At 39.7% G+C, this 21,451-nt stretch overlaps 1 protein-coding gene across 1 annotated transcript in view; it reads right to left on the reverse strand.

Annotated features, from left to right (window-relative positions):
• LOC134547281 (spermatogenesis-associated protein 7-like) overlaps nucleotides 1–21,123 on the reverse strand; it is a 60,303-nt gene extending 39,180 nt beyond the window's left edge. Inside the window, exons 1-4 of the mRNA XM_063391035.1 lie at nucleotides 20,610–21,123; nucleotides 8,945–9,019; nucleotides 4,430–4,522; nucleotides 1,470–1,517 (exon numbers count right to left, since the gene is read on the reverse strand). Of these exons, the coding sequence (XP_063247105.1) occupies nucleotides 1,470–1,517; nucleotides 4,430–4,522; nucleotides 8,945–9,005 (202 nt within the window). The 5' untranslated portion in view covers nucleotides 9,006–9,019; nucleotides 20,610–21,123. The remainder of the gene's footprint in view (nucleotides 1–1,469; nucleotides 1,518–4,429; nucleotides 4,523–8,944; nucleotides 9,020–20,609) is intronic.
• Between the last annotated feature and the right edge of the window lie 328 nt (nucleotides 21,124–21,451).

Genomic DNA, 21,451 nt, shown 5'->3' on the forward strand with positions numbered 1-21,451 from the left:
CTCCTATGACCATCAGGCAGCTTGTACTCTTCTGTGTGAGCTTCTAAATTAACAAAAACTGCACAAAACAATTTGATTCTGATTAGCTCTGTAAGTTGAGTCTCTTGCTAAGAAAGAATTTTTAGAAACGCAGATAGTGTTTCCCTCTGGTACATCATCTAGGGTCACTTGTTATTGTGGGAAACCCAGCTGAACAAACTCTAGGTCCTCTTGTTATTCTCAAGGAGGTGAGACACTTCTATGTCAGGATCATCTCTCTGTCAAACTAATGTTCTCAGAAACCTTTCCGTGGCATTTCTTTCTATTATTAGAGCACTGTTAAATCACTATTAAAGTGATTAATACAAAATACTAATCTTAAAATTATTATATAAAAGACAGCTCTGGAAAAAAGGAAAACTCTGTTGATCATGAGGAGTTAAAAAACAAAGTTGAGGAAGTTTTGATTGTAATGTGTTATGATCTTGAACTTGTTCTCTTGCTCTTGTCTAATGAGGCTCTCATATGATACATTTTTCTGACTCTTTTTGGGCAAGGGTTATGTTTGCCTTCTTGACTTGTGTGTATCTTGCTGGAACAACTACATCTCACCATTGCCTCCGAGCTATCTTTGCTTCTGAGTGCGTTGTGCCCTGCTCAGAGCAGCAGCCCTCTGCAGGTCTCAGATACTTTGTTCCCATCGTGCTGGCACTGTGGAAAAACAGGAGCTTCCATTTTCCCAGTTTTCTGAGTTTCATTCTAAAACAGGAGGTGTCTGTGTAGGAAGCGTGTGTGCTGCCTTGTATGTAACTATCAGAGAGAGAGAAGATAGAATAGAGATAAGAAGAACATGCCTCACAACCTGGTGAATGAGGGAAACCAAACACATTCCAAAATGAAGGCTGTGTTTCCAGGGAAAGGTATGAAGGGGTTCCTTTTCATCAATCTTCCTTCCTATCAAAAAGGGGAAGGGCAGGAGAGGCTCTGCCTTGACACTGGGTCCTGCAGGCTTCAGCCAAGAGGTGGCGTTAAGGTGCAGTGCAACGTTCATTCTCTTACCAAACCCCATTTATTCTCCAAAACCTGTTTCAGCACTCATGTGCCCGATGTCCAGAGGCACACGGAGCCTCTAGGGAAATGAAAAATACAGCATGGAATAGCAAGGAATTCAAAGGGCTGGTGGCCTGAATTTGGGCTGGAAAACTAAAGCAATTTATGACTCCAACAGCCTTGTTCGCAGTAGGTGTTTCAGCACGTCCCACACTCTGCAGGTTAACTTGTATCTGTGCAAACAGGAACAAAGTGCTGGATACAATTAAGTTAGATACTAGATTAGATACCAGACACTATTATTTAACCCTGACAATGGACATTTTCGGCACATATATGCCTTTTCAGAACACCTTTATCATAAAAGAGGACAAGTGTTTCCAAACCAAACAAATGGAGGCAGACCTATTTTCAAAACAAACCAAAATAAAACTACTCACATTTAACACTGGTATGCAAACTCTTTGGTGCAGATGAATCAACAGCAGCTGTATTAACAAAAAGTAGGTTCAGTACAATGAAACACTAACATCACAAATAGTCATAGCAAAATGGGTAGAGATGAGACTGATAATCCTAAGGTGTTGGATTCCCTATGTGAATATAGTAGCAGACTGCATAATAGTATCATTATGAATAATGCAAATCTACTGACCACCAAATCCTAATTTTTCCCTACTGATGAACACCATTTTCTTCTAGTATCTTTGTCCTTGGTCGGTTCTCAAAATCTGGCCTGGATTAAATGCTGTGAAATCAGTTGAGTTCGACCAACTACAACTGCAATTATTCTTTTTGAGGATTTGATTGCTTGTCTCTGTCTGCATAAACGCGTAAGTGCCTCAGCAGTGCTGTTACTGGTTCAGTACCAAATCTGGATCTCATTTTTGTGGCTTGCACCCACGTCTACTTAGATGTAGAAATTAGAGCCTGTATGGGTACATTTATTAACCTTCATTTTAATTTACAATTTAAGAAAAGCTGTACTCATTTCATATTGGCATTTACTGCTACCCAGAAAGTTTATATTTCATGGATGAGTATGCAGCTGCTATCAGAGAGGGGAAATTGCCAACTGATGCCCCAAGATGTGATTCATCCGGGGAATGTCCCAGGATCTCCCGAGGCTCAGGTCATCAGTTGCTCATCATCTTCCTAGCAAAAGGAGCTATTTCATTATGCAATTACAGACAGTTTTGCGCACCACATTCTCTTTTATGTGGTGATGTGGTTTAAGTTGTAAAAAATTAAATGGAGTAAGCTTCGAGGAATCAAGCATTCCTCAGCCTTCATTAAGTCCTGTGTCCATGCAGGAGATGTTAAGGATGGTAATGAAACTCTATGTCAGGTTGCATACCCCTGGATGTAATTGAGGTATATGAAGAAATAGTATTTTTGACTGTGGAGGGAAAAGTAATCTCCTAGAAGCTCAGTATTCCAGTTGCATTTGAAGGACTGACTTCATTTACATCTTTTACTTTTGTGATTACTGCCAAATGTCAAAGCCAATTGTAGTTTGTACAAGTGCTCCAAAGTTTTGGACATGCAGGGCTGGCCAAATAGGTTGTAGTTTAAAAAACAGATGCATTTCAAAAAGATTGGAGAATATTTGGAAGGATACTGAAGAAGGCCTTTATACCCTGACCAGATTTTTCAGAGGCACAAGATTCTATAATCTCTTGTAAAGCTGTACAGAATAGGTGGCAAATCAGCATTTTACAGCATGAGGTATGTACAGAAGAGAACCTTGATATCCTTGCAATACTGCAGGTGTTGATATGCATGCAAAAGTTAGCTCTACAAGGAAAACCTGTGTGAATGATGAAGCACTATAATAAGCAAAAGAAGTGTTTTAAAATTAAAGGTTCCAAATCTGACTTTTGAGAATTGTAAATTCAGATCATGAAACACCTAAGAATTAGAAATTTTAGCCCCTGGAAGTTTTGATTAGCACCTACAGTGAGAAGCTCTTTCCAGATTGACTGAATTCTGCTGCAGAGGAGCAGGACTCACATTTGAAAGAAAAAAAAAAAAAGAAGGGAACTTGCTTGGGAACAAAGCACTTGGGTCCTTTTATATTAAGAATATTTTTTGTGTATTTTCTTCTGAGTAAGAATGTAATTGACAAGAAGACTGCAAAACATCTGTTACTTTCCTTTTATTTTTTGACCTTCACTCTCTCATTGAGACTTCACCAGTTGAGAATAAAGTTTTGATTCTATGTGGCAGTATTTGCTGCTCTTAATTAGTCCTGATGCTCCTGTATATTTACAAGTAAAGCTCTAGGATGTGAATTCTACAGTTCCTAGAGTTCACTGTTTCTGTGACATTAGCCATGAAAAAGCAGAAGTCGCTTGAGTAGGAAAGTACACAGCAGCAATCCAGCTTCAAGCTCCTAATGTGAGTGGGATAGTCATGAACCGTAGCATGGTGGAGGTCAGCAAACTTTCAAAGAGGATTCTGACACCACAATGAAAAGATGCACTGCATTTGAGCAAAGCAGTTTAAGATAAAGCTTTTGGCACTGCAAATTGACTAAAGGATTGGTCTCCTGGCAAAAACCCCACAGCAGCAATGCCATCTATTGTCCAACAGTTCTGTGTTATTATAAAGCTCGCTGCATGTGATCAGTGGATTTTTTGGTCAGAAAGCCTTTGGAGGCCCAGGACTGGAAGTCTTGCTGGAACATAATTACAGCTATGGCCATTCAACTCCACCTGTTTCATCTGCACCTGAAGCACCTGGAAGTTTACACAGCTCCAGACAGTTGATAAAGGACTTTTTTTTTTTTTTTTTTTTTAATTTCTGAGTTTTGTTTCTAGTCACTTGTGGCTATTTGCAGGAGGGCAGGCATTTGAAGAGCCCTCACAAACACAACTACATGTAGTTAGTGGAACTTCCCTCTGGGTTACTTAGGACTGATAACTTTCTAAAAGTCAAAAGCTCCAACTCCACTGTTACTCCTCAGTAGTTCCTCCCAATTAAACAAATACCTGCCCCAGTTCTCATTTTTCCTTTCCTTTTAGTCCACTGCCATATATACCTAAACAGAATAACACAGGGGAATTAGATAACATTCGTCTTCTTCACATGAACTTGTCACTTCATGGAACAGATTCTCTCCGTAGACTTTACATCTTTCAACAGTCAGATTTCTCCCAAGCTTCTCCCAAGACAAGGTTACAGCTCCAATTGAGTGTTCTACATATCTCTTAGGGCACATCATTTTATGCCTCATTTTTAAATCCTCCTACTCCTGTTGAGTTAGTGACAGAGAGAGGGAGGAAAGAAAGGGGAAGAAATTCAGCAGCTAGCCAAAAATAGGGGCAATGAACATATCCTTGACTCTGATTTCACCTTTACCTACACAGATATTGTCATAATTAAAGACTGTACACACCTTTGGCAGACATCAATTTCTTGAAATGAGAAGCCATGTGGTCTTGAAGGATGTATTGATTGGAGAGCTTGCAGGAAGGTCCATGAGAAAAAGCTGCGAGTGGAAAGAAACTGAATTTATTCAGTGGGACAAGCAATGTCTTGGGTAATAATAGTTCTGAAAATACTGTAATATTTATCCTCTCCTGCTTGCAATAACATCAAGTACGTATTCATTCTTTTATTCCAAAAAGTAAGAATAGCACAGAATGTAACATGAACAAAAGGCAGATTATTCCCAGTTTTCATGTTTTTGAGTACCTAAGAATTATGGCTTGCAATAAGAAATGCATGAGCCTTTGATATTGTTGAACTCTGGAGAATAACAGAAGATCTTACTGTCTAATATCTGATATAATTAAAAGCATTTGCCTTCTGAAAGATTTAATACTAGAGAGTATTAAATAACAGCAGAGAGCATTAATACTATTATTAATGCTGATAGTGTTATTAGATAATATTACAAAGTACTGAAAAATACATATGAATATCTCACCTCTGGGTGATACCAGACCTAACCTGAACCCTCTGTAGTTTGGTAAATGGACTGGATACAGTCAAAGGCAGAAGTAGGGCCAGAAGGGGAACCAGATCATGGAACCAAACTGTGTTACATGCAGACTGATCATGACACCCCTCTGAATCTCCAATTCACCAGACTTCCCAGATTCAGAAAAATTTGTATGTGACCTAAGTTCATTAACTCTGAAAAAGAAGTTGAGAAGCAGATAAGCTTGTTGTAAAAATTACTTGTTGTAATTTTTAACCTGCCAGTGTGGCTAAGATAGATAATTTTCTTTCCATCTGCTTCCTAACAAAAATATTATTTCTTTCTGAAAATTCTCTAATTCCTAGCAGACAGGATTTGTAGATGGAAAGTTACTAGCACATAGTATTAAAAAATCAACACAATACTGGAGATCAGAAACCTAATGTGCCTGATTTTCCATCCAAAGACCCAGAATGACCCTTACACTGAGATAATCAGCCCATCCAACCCTATCCAGATTTGGTTTTCTGAGCCAACAAAATAAATTATTGTTTCATTGTTCACGTCCCCAATGTACAATTTAAGGTAATAACTTTTTTTCATAGCTTTTATATTATGTTTTGAAAGAATAGGAGACATTGGGTTGAGAGTCTGGGAATCAATCCTTCTAATCTCAGTTTGGCTGCATCCTTGCTGTGTTGCTTTTTCTTATCTCTTGCCTACCAAAGTGAGCCAGTGATACAAACTGCTTTTCCCTGCCAGGGAGCTTGAATACATTCAATTTATGGTGTCATCTTTTGAACAAGCACCATAAGAAAGAGCAGGACAGAACACCTGATGCTGGATTTGTTGCTTCACTTAGTGCTGGTAATCTGAAGGCTGAAAACTTTGAGCTTTCTGAGTTGAAGGGTGCCAGCTCTCAAGTAAACACCTTGTTTGACCTAAGACCTTGGAAAAAACTTCATGAATTGAGTGATAGCACAGAAACAGTGTATGTGTAGTTTAGACAGTGTTGTGTGATTTCACAGGGTGAAAACTTAGATTTGGGGTTTTAGTGTGTAGTAATACATATGAGATAAGACAGAAGATTTTGGGTGTTGTCTTTGTGCTTCTTCTTCACTTTCTTCTTCGTCTTTCTTCTCAGGTTTGGGTGGTCTTTTCTGGTTGATTAGTGAAAGCCCACATTGCGAATATTGAATGATCTTTAATTGGGTTACAAATAAGAATAAATTAGGTGTCAGGTTTTAATTGGTTTTGTTTATGGTTTAAAAGTCCTTGAAACAGGTTAGAAGTAGCCATTTTCTTGCCTTTTGGACAGGGCTCACACCTCGTGAAACAGTAACTTAGATAAGAAATAATAAACATTCCAAGACCGAACTCGACATCTGTCTTTCCCGTGTATCTTTATCCTGACCTTGGAGCTAGAAAGAGACAAGAACTTCAACAACTTAGTATTATTCACTGATGTGTTCCTGCAGGTGACTCTGAGTCTGCCAGAAGGACATTGATATGAAGACTTGATCTCAACAGCTGGTCCATGAGGAGCAGCACATCCCAACATGACGAGCTGAAGAAAGGTGCTGTTCAGCTCCAGGGCCACCCATTCTGATTGTGCATGGAGCACACGGGCACAGCCAGAGTGCTCCCACCAGCACACAGGCAGGTGCAGAGACATCAGCAGAAATGGTGACTCCATGTTGGCTATGAAGAATGGAGAACTTGGTGCAGTATTCTGAGCAAATTGCATTTACCTCCTCTCAACTAAATTGAACAGGTATAGCACATGCACTGCAATGGAATCTGGTACCTGAAGCAGACAAATACAAAGCTGACAAACTTTATAATCATGAACCTTTACATGTCTAATTTTATTCAGGGAAACCACTCACGGATGTCAATGCCATAAAAACGAAATTAAATAGTTAAAATCAGTGCTGTTCTGCTCTTATATGCTTGAGACCTGTAATTGTTCACTCCAAAACTTCTAAAAATAATTTTTTTCATTCCTTTTGCCAGTTGTGCTGTAACCTCCTGCTGGCAAAAATAACTGGAGCAAGCTCTTCAGTAACATCCAGCACCATCCCTACCTAGCTGGTTTAAAGTGGGGTGGCTCTCCTGAGTTCAAGGAATGGCAAAGCTCTAAATCACAGCAGCTAGAGGCTCTTGTCACTAAGGAGAAAGAAAGCATTTTGGTAAATGCCCCAAATCTTTCCCTGATTGGCAGTGACAAGCTGATTTCAATATATGCAGTGAAAAAGCATGGCAGAAGAACAAAGCAATAATCTAAAAAATATCCAAAGATTAAAAAGGGAGGAAAAATCCATTTATAAAAAGAACATTCTTCTCAAAATGGATAACTGCCCCAAATTTGAAATGCTAAAGATATACAAGGCACTAGTAGTTTAATCTAATTTTTGTCTTTCATAAAATCTAACTCTATGCTGTGTCCAGAAAATTACTGACATTGTGCAATAAGCAACATTGTGGTTACTCCTATGTAAGGAAAGGAAAAAAAGCAAATTCCTTTCTTTGCCAGAGACTTTCTGTTGAACTTTGGCAAGTTATTCTGTGTTTTTGTGTCTCAATCTCTCTGAACAGTGGACATGAAAAAGCACACCCCTTTCTCAAAGAAAAGGCTTTAAGGGTAAAAACAATGAAATGGGGAGACTTTGGAGGTGTCCAATGAAGTATTTCCCACCATTACAGAGGGCCATCTCATTTGAACTCACTGGAAAGTTTACTCTTTCAAACAATTTTTTTCTTATGTTTTCTTTGAGCAACTTCAAATTGAAGGAAATGGGAAATAGAAATCTACCGGGAATTTTAAGTAGCCCTGTTAAGAGGCTCTGTTGACGGTGCAAACACACGTCAAGTCAAATTGAAACAGCCCTTTTGTATGCTGTAAAGACAGGCAATGTTCGTAAGCCCATTTTTGAACAGGATCCAAGTTCTGTATTTTCTGCTGCCTTACACAGATCCCATTTGCTGCAACATTCAGCAAATTGCTTTATCCAGATTTTCAATGTTTCAGAGTTTTAACATGTTCTACATATGAGCACAGATCTATCTACAGGAAGTTGCCTGCTTTTGAAAATCTTTCCAGACTCTGAGGACTACTGTACTTCCAATACATGTACATCTTGTTTCTACACATGAGGAAAGATCTCCACGAAACCAACTCCAAAGAATGATAAAGAACAGTGACAACCCTCTCAACAGTGAATCTTTTTTATTTCCAACTTTATAGTGACTTTCCTAGCAATTTATTATAGTCCTGAATGTGTACTTGTGTGATGACTAATTTACCTAGTTTCCCAATGACTAATTTACCTATTTTCCACTGATTGAATTGCAAGATATTGCCTCTGCAGATCATGTCTGGAGAATACATCATGTCTAGAGATATAATGCCATACCATAAATCCAGTCGTAGCAGTATTAAAGTTTGACTGATACACAATGACAGTGATAAAACATGTCTTTTCCATGTAGCTGAAAACCAAAAAAAAGGTTTTGAAAAACACAAGAGGTGACTTTGCTTCTCACCACACTGCTGATTCAATATCACTGCTTTTTGCCTCTTACTGGGGTAAAAGTCTGTTCTCTGTAAAATGTCAATTTTACTCTTTAAAGACTAATGTAACTGCAGAGTTGCTATACTGAGGAGAGTTTATACCACTGCTAACTGTTAATTCCTATTAGTGGGAATACTTGGAGAAGGTACAGTGGAACAACATTTCTGAGAAGGGAAGTTTAAGGCAGAACAGCTTTCCAGCAGTTCTTCCACAGGTGCTTGGCAAAGATCCTGAACAGGAATGCTGTTTGTCTAAATTAAGACTGAGATACAGAGCAGATACCTGAAGGGCTTATCTACTTTATGTTGTTTCACTAATAAAATACGTATTTTTAATAGTGTCATAACATTTAAGCTGTTATTCCAAAATTGGAGCACTTAGTTACTTTTCAAGTAATAATGTGGATACTTACAGCTACTTTTGAGACTCATGTGTCCTCTGAAAGGTCCCATCACAGAGTATGTAGGCACCATGGTTATCTTGGACCCTTTGCAGGGAAGGAAAAGAGGCTGGTTATGTATTAATGAAAATATTAAGAATAATGATTATCTTTCTACAGGTCCTTATGGGAATTACTGAAGAATTGGGTCCTGGCCAGAATGCCACATTACAACTGACACAGGTATGGAAAGGCTGGAAGTTTGGAATTTACTTTCCTTGCCAGATTTCTTCTGTTAGGTTTAATCCCTCTCAGTTAATAGAACCTTTTACACCAGAGGCTTTGAGAGAAAATTCTCTGTTACAACAGCATTAGCAGGGCAATTTTCTACAGGCCACAAAAATGAGCCATGGCATTGTGCAAAGGTCACATATTTTGCAATCTGAAAGATATCTCTGCTAAACAACTTCGAGGCAAAAGAAGAAACTGCTCAGTCTGTTACTGTGCTGCATGTGCCCAAGGGATGCGGTGGGGAAAAAAGCACAGCATTGAAGATTTTCTGAAGATACTTCATAAAACAGTACGGGCTCACATTACGGGAGCCAGACCTACAGAAGCCAGACTAGAAAAGTGAGACCCAACACAGCAAAGAAAGCAAACAAGTCCCCACTCATTTTGAATTAAGGGCAGGTTGCAAGAAGACAAATTCCACATACACAGAAGTCCACCTATTTTATGAAGAAATGTCGCACTGCAGAGAGATGAATTTATCTGACAAGTAATGGTAAATTTTACAGCTAAAAGGTAAAATTTAACAGCTGAAGGGACCAAGTCTCAATTTCCAAAGCCACATAAGTTCACAGGAGTCAGACTGACAGAGACTCATAGGAGATCCAGAAGATTTCTGTCTCTACCTGTCCAGTGGTAGAGACAGAAAACTCTCAACTCAAACCTGTTCCTAAATCCCACTAAAATCAAGGAAAAGCTGGTACCTCAATTTGCAAATCTGATCATGGAGGCTAAACTTCAGTCCTCATTTTTAACTTACTTTCATCTTAGTGAAACTATTTGTGTATATGCAAAAGTTACAGCAACAATTTTAACTGTAATTTAAATAGACTGTCTTCAGTTTAAAGACTGATTTTGATTCATCTTAAACCTACTCCTCTAATGTGAAGCAAGCCAGTAGCACTGCAATGTGCATACATAATCTTCTCCACCAGATAAATCTTATCACTTTAAACCCACACATAAAATTCCATGCTTCTTAGGCAGATAAGTCAACTGGCATACGAAGTGCTCAGTAGCTTTATACTCCAAAGGGTTGTCTGGCAGCAGAAGTTGTTTAATTGTGAACTTGGATTTGCCTGATTTGATTTGACAGTTGTAAAGGAAATATCTCCTTAGAGATGATCCTGAATGTCAAAGGACATACCAAGTGTCATCAGAACTGGAAAAATCAATACAATTCTTTCTTTGGTTTCAAGGCAACATCATAATTTGGGAGAGGAACAAGAGATGTCTGCCCCTTAAACAATCAAACCTTTTCCTTTGTCCTCATACATATATTTCAGAATAACTTTTGGTTTCAAAGGCATTGCTGCAAGTTTGCAAACCATATGTTTACACCTTTAAACAAAATCTAAGGGCAGAGACTTTAGTCAGGTTTTAGACCTTTATTTGATGGCTCCTGAAAAAGAGGCTGTTTCTTTCAGAGTGCAGTTTCAATTGGTTCTGAAATTCAGGCCTCACACTGGGAGCTTAGTTTTTAACAAAATCACCTGTCTAGAACGGTCTTCTTAAAGATAAAAGGATGCAGGTAACAGAGAGCACTAGGCAGTGTTCTGAGAAAACAAAGGCTGGAAAGATTATGAGAAATGCTTTTTTTTTTTTTTTTTGCCTTTTTTTTTTTTTTTTGTATCAGATTCTCTGCCACCTTAGACATAAAATAAAAATGCTATGAAATAAATGGGAGCAGAGTAAACTTTATTGCTTTTCTTCTGTCCTCATATTTCTAATTGTCATGGGTCCCTAAGTTAATAAAATCATCAAAAGGTCAGCTTTTTTTTTTGTCTTTTGAAAACATCCTTCTGTAGTCACAACAGGATATGGGCAAAGGAAGTTACTGCTCTCAAATCCAAGGTAACACATCAAAATATTTGGTTATTTTGTAAATGCTATTTATTTAGTTGTATTTCTTAAGCATTTTCAGTAATGTTTTGGAAAATTGTGGAACTTGATCATAGCTTCATATATACTGGCTAAAGATTTAGAAACAAATTACTCTAGCTACATCTCATAAGTTACTAATAACCATTTTGATTCTTTATTTTGAAATATAAATTATCTCTGGCTTAATCTTTGCTTCTTTTGGCTGTCTTTTTAGTGTCAAACATCTTTGAAAGGCATGAAAGATAGAAGGATATATTGGAAAGAGGTCTTTAGGACAGAGTAATCCTTGATCTTCTTGTATTCAATCCTACCACTTCAGCTCAATAATTACGATTATTTGAAGTAGAAAAACATCAGTGGGAAACTTCTCTGAGTGAGGACAGATAAAATGGAAGGAGCATGTATCAAAAATTGTGACTCTTTGGCAAAAGCACCTTTAATTTAATATGTGCGTGCTACATGTAACCCATGACGCAGGCACTAAACAGTTGTTGTGATGGAACAAAGTCACAGTGATGGCAGATCTGTAATTAACCAGTCCCTTGCAGGAGCATTTTCAGCAGCTGACTCATGCCAGAATGCTGCTGCTGTTGCTTGAACTCCAGTGACTTCCTGAAGTCTCAATCAGATCACTGTCCCAGGCTCTGTACAAACAGTCAGGCACTCATTAACAGACCCAAGAAGTTTATAACTGAAGTTTGCAAACCAGATAAACAGCAGTTAGGGGGAAGAAAAAGTATTGTCTTTGTTGCGGAGGCTGAAAAAGCTGGCTTTGTTCATTGTAACGAGATGAAAAGATTTAATGGCAAAGAAATGCAACTTGATTTTCTGAGTATCAGACCTGTGAATAAAGCTCAAGACATCTTCTTTTAACTTCGTTGAAATATGCAGAATTTTCATTCTAATGAGAAGAAACTGCACTGATTTTGTAGCTGCAGCCATGTTTGACTTAGGGAGCTCTACAGTCTCCAAGGAATGGTGTGTTTCACCATAGAAAGCCATTAAAAAAAAAAAAAAATATTTTGGCAAGAAGTGTTTTGAAAACTAATCAGATCATAGTTCAGATTCTGAACATTCATTGGGATGATCAACACCACACATGGAAGCAGAGCATAGGCAAGGTGATGGACCTGGCAACATCCTCCAGTTAACTGCAAGATCAGGACTTGAATGATGGGCACCATTTTCCAGAGCAAAATGTCTGATAATGTAACATGAGAACTGGCTTGAAGAGCTTCTGAATATGAAAGCTTCAGTCTCTTAAAAGCAGTTATTTGTCAATGTTCCTTACGAGCTAAAGTCCTTTCCTTTGTAAAACCATGCCTTAGTGCTATATTTAAAATATCTCAGCACCTATGCAGATGATATTATTTCTGCCTTTTCTTAGAATGAACACAAATAATCTACAGCATTTGAAGAGATAGTGTTAATTTTTGTGAAGTTTCTAATTTGAGCCACAGTAGACAGAGAGAGCAAAGCTTCTGTCTCACTTCTGCTTAAACTCAGGTACAGAAACAGAAGCAGTTGTGTTTTGGGATAATTTCAGAATGGAGGAATTTTTAAATGCATCATGATTTATGACCACCTCTGTTAAATCTGTGTAAGACACAGTAGGGAATCTATAACAAACACTCAATACTTACCTACCCAACTATAAATTAAGCCCTGATCTCTGCAGTTATTAGGTGAAGGAACAAGACCCAGATATAGCAGGAGTTCATTTCTATTTAATGATTTGTTTTGTTGTCAACACAGTCTCTTCAATTTCCTGGTGTTTTCTGCATTTCTGTAACACCTGAATGTTTCCCTGCAGAAACACTGCAGCAGTAACATTCATTTGTGCCAAACTGCTTTAATTTTACTGGATCATAATAAATCAGTTCAACTGGTTAGCATTATACTTTGCTACTTTACATCCATGCACAGTTCTTTCAACAGGAGACACAGACTGTAAATCCATGCGAGAAAATTTGGGTCATTTTTATAGCAGACAGATAGATGCTAAAATGGTTTACCTATTGGTTTCTATTCTATAGCAATTATACCTACTGAATATAAACCACAGCACACCTAAAAAGGTGATGGTAAGAGCTCTGAATGGAAGTGAGAGGCAAAGGAGATGCTTCTTTCACCTTTTCAATAATTACAATGCACAGATAAGAAATGACCTTGCTATTGGTATTCACTGAAAACATATGACCAGCTCTTTCTGAATATTTTAAATGATCTACAATGAAATAGATTCAAACATACAGCTAAACATTTGCTGCTGTGAGAGGATCATTCTCCAAAAACAAGGGATTTGATTCTGAAGCTTTGTACTTGTCTCCAGTAAGTTCCTGAGCAGCATCAGCTCCCAGATTTGAGGGCTATGTGTGTTGAAAAAATTAACTCTTAGTACAAAAGTTAGTGACAATTGCAGTTTTTAAGCAGGTTCCAACATCAGTCTACTCTCCTCTGTTATTATTCTCTATTGACACAATATCCTCTTTCACACAGTCATATTTTAGGATTCATCTCCACATACTACAGTGGGCTAGAAATTTGGGTACATATGAGGCCATTTCCATTGATGAGAATGTGGAAAGTTTAGAATAGTTCTGAAACAGAAGCAGATTTGATCATTCCTATTAAGAAATGGCATTTATGCTTGATGTAGGAGTTTTCTATTGATAGAGCAAGTTAGGGTAAAAAGGAGTGGAACTTTATCCACAGGAATGCAGAGCTACTGTGTCTAAGATAAGCTTTTGGCATTCAGACCTGACTTATAGACAGGTATTATTTTTCAACATCCTAAAGTCCACATTAATTTCCTAGAGGACTGGAATTACTCTGGGTCTATGTCTCAACACCTGCAGAAGCCTGGATCCCTTGTGAGGCATCAGCTATGGAAGCAGCATTTACAAGCTTAATCCAGAACATTAAAACAAATTCAGCTTGACTCTTGTTTGTGCAGGGCTTTAAAGCTGGTCCAAAGATTTCTGGAAAAATAGGATTTTTGTGGCACTGTTTGTTGGTGTGTCAAAACAGAAATATTTTACAGAGAAAGAACAGGGTTTCTCTAAATTCATAACTAAGACCTGCAAGGAATCCTGCCAGCTGCAGGAGAGCAGAGGCTCCCAGGACTCAGTCACACCATATGTTATCCCCTCTGTTGGGTCTGCAGCCAGTCCAACACTTGCTGTTTCCAGGCCCACCAGCTTTGTGGAAGTAGCAGAACCATCCTCTCTCTTTTGAACCCCAAAACTACTTTTGGCCTTCCTGCTGAGCAGCACAAAACCTGAGACCTTTGAGAACTCATGCCCAATCTCTGAGTCTTGAAGCCCTGGGAGACCCTCCCCTGGACTTTTCAGGATTCACTGTGGTACAAATTGCAAAAAAAAAGGTGAAAATTTGAAAGCTCTGGAATCTGGGAATCAAGACAGACCCTCCAGATTCAATCAATTAAAAAAGAAAAAATAATGTAAAGGCACAAGCAGAGGAGTTCTAATATTTATTCTAATAGGGCATGATTTCTTTTCCTTTGTTTTGGATCTTCCTGTGGAATAGTTCTGTTGCTTAACTGCCTCTACTGAAGTTTATCCTACTTCTATGGGATGAACATGAAATTTGTATTTTGTGGTATTTATTTATCTGATATCATAAACCATATGATTAACTGTTGGGAGCTGGAGGCAAATTAAGCAACTGTTACAGTTACATAACTGATACCCTAGCAAGCCCCTGTGAAGATACAGATGAACCCAAACCTGAGCCATCCTCCCACTGATCATGGGATCCAATTTTAGCAGTGTGCCTGTCAGCTGCAAGGCCCCTCAACAGAGCAAAGACACTGCTTTTCAAATGCCTTTGCTGTCACTGGGTGGTATCCACCTGTAGCTACAGAGAAAACATGGAGGAGCAATGAGAGACAGATGAAAGCAAGAAAGATCAAGGCAGTCCTTCATCAAATTTCTTTGATGTATAAGGGTGGTGTCACAGTTTGCGTGTCTATATAGGCAGAAAAATAAGAACAGGAGACAAATAATAAGAAAATCATAAAAGTATGTGGAAAAATTATGACTCTGCTCTTTATTTTCTATCTCTTGTAATTAGCAAAACAGAACATGATGTAATTGGTGATGGATACTAGGAAGATGTCTTTCTTTTTATAAGTGCTCAGACATTTTCACCCCTGCATGTCGTTTCTGCATACAGATCAATTATTTCTTCTCATCCGGGACAGATACATAATTTCCTAGTAAAGCTTTCAAGATTCTGAAATAAATAGAAAGAGCACCTTAATTGTATCAGTCCTTTTATCCCAATTAAACATCTGTGGGCTGCTCAAGTACTGATTAGCCTATACTCTTGCCCTGCAGGATAAAAAATGACTCCTATTGGGCTTCTCATGGGCCAGAGCTCATCTGCAAATTGTCATCATTTACACAGCATCCAAATGAAAGAACTTGGTAGCAAGGAGCCTATTCATTAATATATAAACTGTAGTTGATGAAGCACAAATTACATGATTGCCCGAGAAAGTAACTGAGCTACCTCTCAAGTACACAGGCATGCTGTGGAAGCTCATGGATTTCAGTGGGCATCACAGTCAAGTACTTATTTTAATAAAGGCAGGAACACTTTTTTGGGTTTCTAAAATAAGCACGCTGTAAGTGAAACACTTCACATTTATCAACAAGAAAAATGGCCCCTTCCTGGGCAGGTAAAATCAAGATATAAATAAATTTATGCTGTCTCTGCTGATGGATATGAACTTGTAGCTGGCACTTTACTTCAGTTATTTTAGACTCCTTTGAAAATTCAAGCCCTGGAATCACATCTACCCCCATCTCTTACCTGTTCCTTCCAAAAATCTGTTCTTCTTAGCAGAAAGAACATTGACTTTAGCAGGATGGGTGCAATACATTGTCTCCCTTACATCAATGCCCAAGGCTCACCTTGGACATGGTCTGCACCTTGGAGTATCCACTGCTCTACTGCCCAGGAGGTTTGTGGCAGCATCCAGCCAAAGATGTGCAGCCTACTCCATCAGCACGCTCTGCTCTCCCCCAGAGCAAGCAAATGTTTTCTCTCTGTTCCCTGTGAAGAATGTTGAGTGCTGTGGCAATGGAAATTTCCTAGAGCTTCAAATTGTTATGAAGAGTTCTGTCGTAGAGACTGTGCAGCAATACACTATCTGTCAGATTTTAGGAATATGTCTATAATTAGTGCCTAACTTAGAGAATCAAGGACCATGATGTGTTTCTTTTCCCCTTCCAGTCTGTTTTGTCTAGTTAAACAAGAGGTTTAAAGTCTCTCAGGGCAATAGCTGTCCTTCACTCTGTGCAGACATGTGCCTCAAAAAATGAGTCTTGATCTGCCACATTTAAGCACTAGCCCAGCATAGCCAGTGAGTCACGAGAAACAATTTAAGTACAAATAAGCACTGAAACACGAGATGGATGCTGTTGGAAAACCCAGAGGCTTATGTGTCCACCACACTGGTCAACCAAAGATTGAAGGCCGTTTTTCCCTAAAGGGCTGAGAAAGGAAAAAGGAAAAGTATTATGTTCTTGTCCTGTTCTTAGACTTTCCCAGACATCTACTTATGGCCAGTACTGGAGACATATTTGACCAAATGAACTTCTAGTCAGATGCAGGGCCACACTGGTGAAGTGTTTTGCCTTTTTACAGTCTTCCTATAAATGATATTATTTACAATATAAGTCATAAATGAGAAAAGAAAAAACTATTCAGACTCAGTTTCTTCTGTCATTATAGCTTGGCTGATAACACATCTCCATTATTTTAGGTAATATAAAGCCACAGACTGCATCAGGGCCACTGATCTACAAACAGAAGAAATCCCAGCTCCCCCAGACTTGTATATTTTATTTACTATTTGATCTCCTCCTGCCTACAAAGGCTGAAACTGGAAATAATGCCTAGTTGGGAAAAAAAAAAACAACAAACAAACCACCACAGAACAGAGCAAATTCACTCTTAATTAACAGGCCTTCACATGACTTATTCTGTTAATTTTATCCTAGTGTTTACATGTCAAGGTATGGCAGGACATATGTGAACGACATTAACTTAGAATTAAGAATGTACCTTAAAAAAAGAAATTAAATCAAAAGATTGAAAGAGAGCACAGAAAGGAATATTTAACTAGAGCAGCTGGTAATTGCTGTCTCTTCTCCCTTGAGTTTTAGATTTTTTTTCCATTACTTGACTGGATTTCCTCCACTGATGCACATGCTTTGACTTTTTCTACATGATATGACATTGGAATGTTATTGCCTGACAAAGCAAGAAATTTTGAAGCCAACTTCTGTTCTATACAGTGAGGAATTGCTGAATTTTCCCTGTTTTTGTCAGGTATAAAGCACTGTAAGATAAAACCAGTGTTCAGAACAATTGTTGAAACTACACTATTGCATGAATGAACTACGTGAATAAGTCTATCATTTATTTTGTTAGGATTTCAACAAGAAAAGAATTTCATCCCTTTAAATCATCATGCTGTTTAGTATTACAGTATTATTTCTATTTTCCATTTTTCAACCTCCAGAGCTGTAAACCACCACTGATATGCCATGTGGTAGGTCAAAGGTGACCATCTTGAACATAAGATCTTCACAAGGAACTGCAGTTCCCATTTGAAACCTGCTGGCTCACAGCAGTAAGCTACAAGTTTCCGCAGTTCACAGAGGTAATACGGCCTCTTCCTGCAGCAGCTGCACCAGATAGAAATAACAGACTGATGGCTGAAGAGGAGTAAGAAAAAACTGGGAACTTCTTCTTTTCTTTATGTCATGTCAGGGCCATGCTGTGCACTTGGCAGGGTAGCCAGGAAGATCAGTCCAGCACCTTCGGCACTGATGAGGCATAAGCAGTGTCAGATGTCACAAAGCAAAGTCCCCATCAGCCACGAGTGTGGCACAGCAGTGACATGCGAGGGTGAAGCACTGGAAATTCCAGCAAAATGGAAATTTCTTCAGAATAGTCAAAAAGCCCATAAAAGCCTGTAAAATTCCTGGTGGCCAAAAGCCAATAAAACAGCTCTGCTCCATCTAGTCATAAAGCCTCTAGCACAAGGATAGCAGGAACAGTGATGCTTCTGTTCCTAAATGCCAAGGAAAAAACCCATATGAGGCTGTATGAAGCACAATTCAGGGGATAACTACAGAGCCAGTACAAGGCACTGAGGGTATGAGCACTGTCTGTTTGAGAAGCATCCTTTCTGTGACATATGTCAATAAAATAATGTTCCTTTTTATCAGAACCGCAGTCCATTTAGTTCAGCATCCTACCACAGGGTACTGCCTTTGAAGTAGCTGAAAAAAACCTCTTCAGCAAGTGAATATATAACCCAATCTGTTCTTGTCTTCATATTCCATCTTCTAACACCCAGAAGTTACCTTCTGAATAAAGGAAGAAAATAATTTTTCTTCCCAGTAATTCTATTAGAATTTGCTATGGAGTAGTTGATGTATCAGTTTGTGTCATCTTAAGCACAATTAAAAGGATGAGAAACAAGATCTCAGTATTTATCAATACATTTTTGAAGTGGCAAACTCTTTACCAGCTACCTTGAAAATGCTTCAATTCCTCTGAAGTGGCAAGTAGTATTAACTCAGCATTTTAAAATTTTCCAAATAATCCTGTGAACTGTATATTGTAGCACTTCAACTAATGAGACCAAATTAACTTCAAAGTTTTAAATTAAAGAACTGAAGACAGCCACTGATGTCTAAATGTACTGAGATAAAATTAAGCCCGTAATTTACAGCCAAATTCTCTAAAGATGCGCTGTCACAAAGTTAATGTGGAATTGGAGGACAGGGAAAAATACGTTATCAGATATTAATGATAAACTCAGCCAAGGCTGAGACCAGCAAAATTTTGGGAGAATTAAACGTGGTAAAGTTATCACCATAAGTTTGTGAGATCTTGGCTTAATCAGCTATTACAGAATGAAAAGAATGATTTTTTATGTGTCTTTGCTAAGTGACAAACATAAAAGCTTTCAGTAGGAATTTGCTTCCCATGCAGAATGGGGCCAAGCAGTTGTAAATAACTAAAAGAGTTTAGACTTTTTCATTATCTTAATGGATCAGGCTGCCAGCACCAGCCAGATCTTGAAGTCTCTAGTTACCTAGCTGTACCTGTATATTCCTTGGTGTGTCTTAAAAAAGATCTTTGGACACTGCATTTTTGGGCAGCTACAGCTCTTCATGTATGAGTGAGCATGTTTCTATAACTTCATAACCATTTTGTTTATTTAGATGGGAACTTTTTTATATTGTTGCAATTTCTTAGTATTTTCATGCTATGCTAGCCCAGAAGTATCAGGTCACCTTTTTGCATACTTTTATTTCTTTGTAATTCATTAAAAAAACCCAAAAAAAAGTAGAGAGAAAAAAACACCCCATAAAACCTGCTTCCCATTTTTATACAACTGTCCCAATAAAGCACTTAAAAATATATAACGATTGTAATGAGCAAGTGCATTTTCCTTGTGATTTTCAATCACAATTGTAAATTTGATTCCTGCTCCAGCCCCCACTAAAGTCCACAACAGTGTTGACATTGGCCTCAATAAAGTCACAGTTTGATCCTCTAGGAGCTTACAGGTGTTTCCAAGCAGAAGGTATGAAGAAATATGGGCAGGTATATGCATGTTTGTGACAGCAACAGAGGCCACACCTCTATCTTGTATTCTAAAACTATGTACTCAAGCAGTTTCTTCAAATAACGTGAGGGCTTGGCTGAAAGGGGCTTTGTTGACTGCTAAAGACTTAACAAAATGAACTCTTCAAAATGTGCAATTTTACTGGATCTTTGTAACTAAACTTATTTTCTGAAAAAAGTCACTTTCTGCTAGCATCTAATTGAAAAAATAATCTGATTACAATGAATCCCTCTGAAGGAGGTCTGAGTATCTTCAGATGCATGAATTTTTGCAAGGTGGTACTGACCAGGCTACTACAGCAAAACACTGGCTGCCTTCATCATGGAGACTCAGCTCTTCTTCTCGGTAAATGACCTACAGCAGTGTGGGACAGTTTTCTGATTTTTGTGTGCTCTTTCTTATCTTCTCAAACGGTGCAAGGCACAGCTTAGACCAGAAAGCAAGCAGAGCATTCTGTAGGAGAGAACAACTTTGTTCAAAACCACAGCACCATGAAGCCGACAGGCTTTACTGGCACGAGACTTTTTTATTATTATTATTTTCACCGTGCAAGCAAGAGCAGTCCTGTTACAAGGCAAAATTAGTTAACAGAGCAAGATCATACAGCATAGTAGGGGAGCCCTGCCGTTCCTTGCAGAAAGAACGTCAGAAGTGAAAGGAGGAGGTATTAAATGCAATTCCCTGCTGCTTGCTCTCTTAAGGCACCGGCAGCTCTCCACTGGAAGCCTGCTAGCTGCAATCAAAGTTTGCCCTGAGAGACCTTCTCCAACACAAAGCTGTAAGCACCAGCAACACACCAGACTAGAAAGCTCCTACTAAATTTTAGCACAGTCCTGGAAGCCTTACGTGAATGAGGGTCCTCAGTTCTGCCATTTCCGAGTGAGGCTCTACAGGATTTCCCAGGATCACAGGGCACTGGCGGTGGGAAGGGAGCTCTGGAAGCTGTTTGGTCCAGCACCCTGCTGCAGCAGGGCCACGCAGAGCTGGAGGCCCGGAGCCGTGTCCGGGCGGCTTTCGAATGTTTGCTAGGAGGACGGAGAGCTCACCGGGCAACCTGTGCCTGTGCTCTGCCAGCCTCACGGGGCAGGGATTCCCGGCGTCCAGGGAGTGCCCGCTGTGTCCCCATGGCCCCCGGTGTCACTGGGCGCCCCTTGGAAGGGCTCCGCTCCGCCCGCTGCCCTCCCGCTGCCCCGGGAGCCGCGGTGCCCTCAGGCAGAGAGAGGCAGCGGAGGAGGGAAGGAGGGAGGGAGCCCCGGTCCCACACAGCCCGGGGAGAAGCGCCGTGCCCTGCCTCGGCCGTGCCCACCCCTGGCAGGCTGCCCCGCAGCCATCCACACCCTCCCGTCCGTCCGTCCATCCATCCATCCATCCATCCATCCATCCATCCATCCATCCATCCATCCATCCATCCATGCATCCCCGCTCCCCTCGGGGGCTCTCCTCCCGCAGCAGCAGCAGCGGCGGCGTTGGCGGGGGCACTCGGAGCGGCTCCGGGCGCTGCTATTTATGGCTCAGGCGCGCTATTTTTAGAGCCAGCCGGGCCCGGCTCCGCAGCCGAGGCTGGCGGGGCGTGAGGGGCCGGGAGCGGCGCGGGCCCGCAGCGCTGGCACACGGGCGGCCGCCGAGACCCGGGGAAGGCTCCGCCGGGCACACGGAACATTTGGGGTTCAGCCCCTCGGGGCGGCCCG

This window comes from Prinia subflava, chromosome 2 (genome assembly GCF_021018805.1).
Source record: "Prinia subflava isolate CZ2003 ecotype Zambia chromosome 2, Cam_Psub_1.2, whole genome shotgun sequence".
Lineage (NCBI taxonomy): Eukaryota > Metazoa > Chordata > Aves > Passeriformes > Cisticolidae > Prinia > Prinia subflava.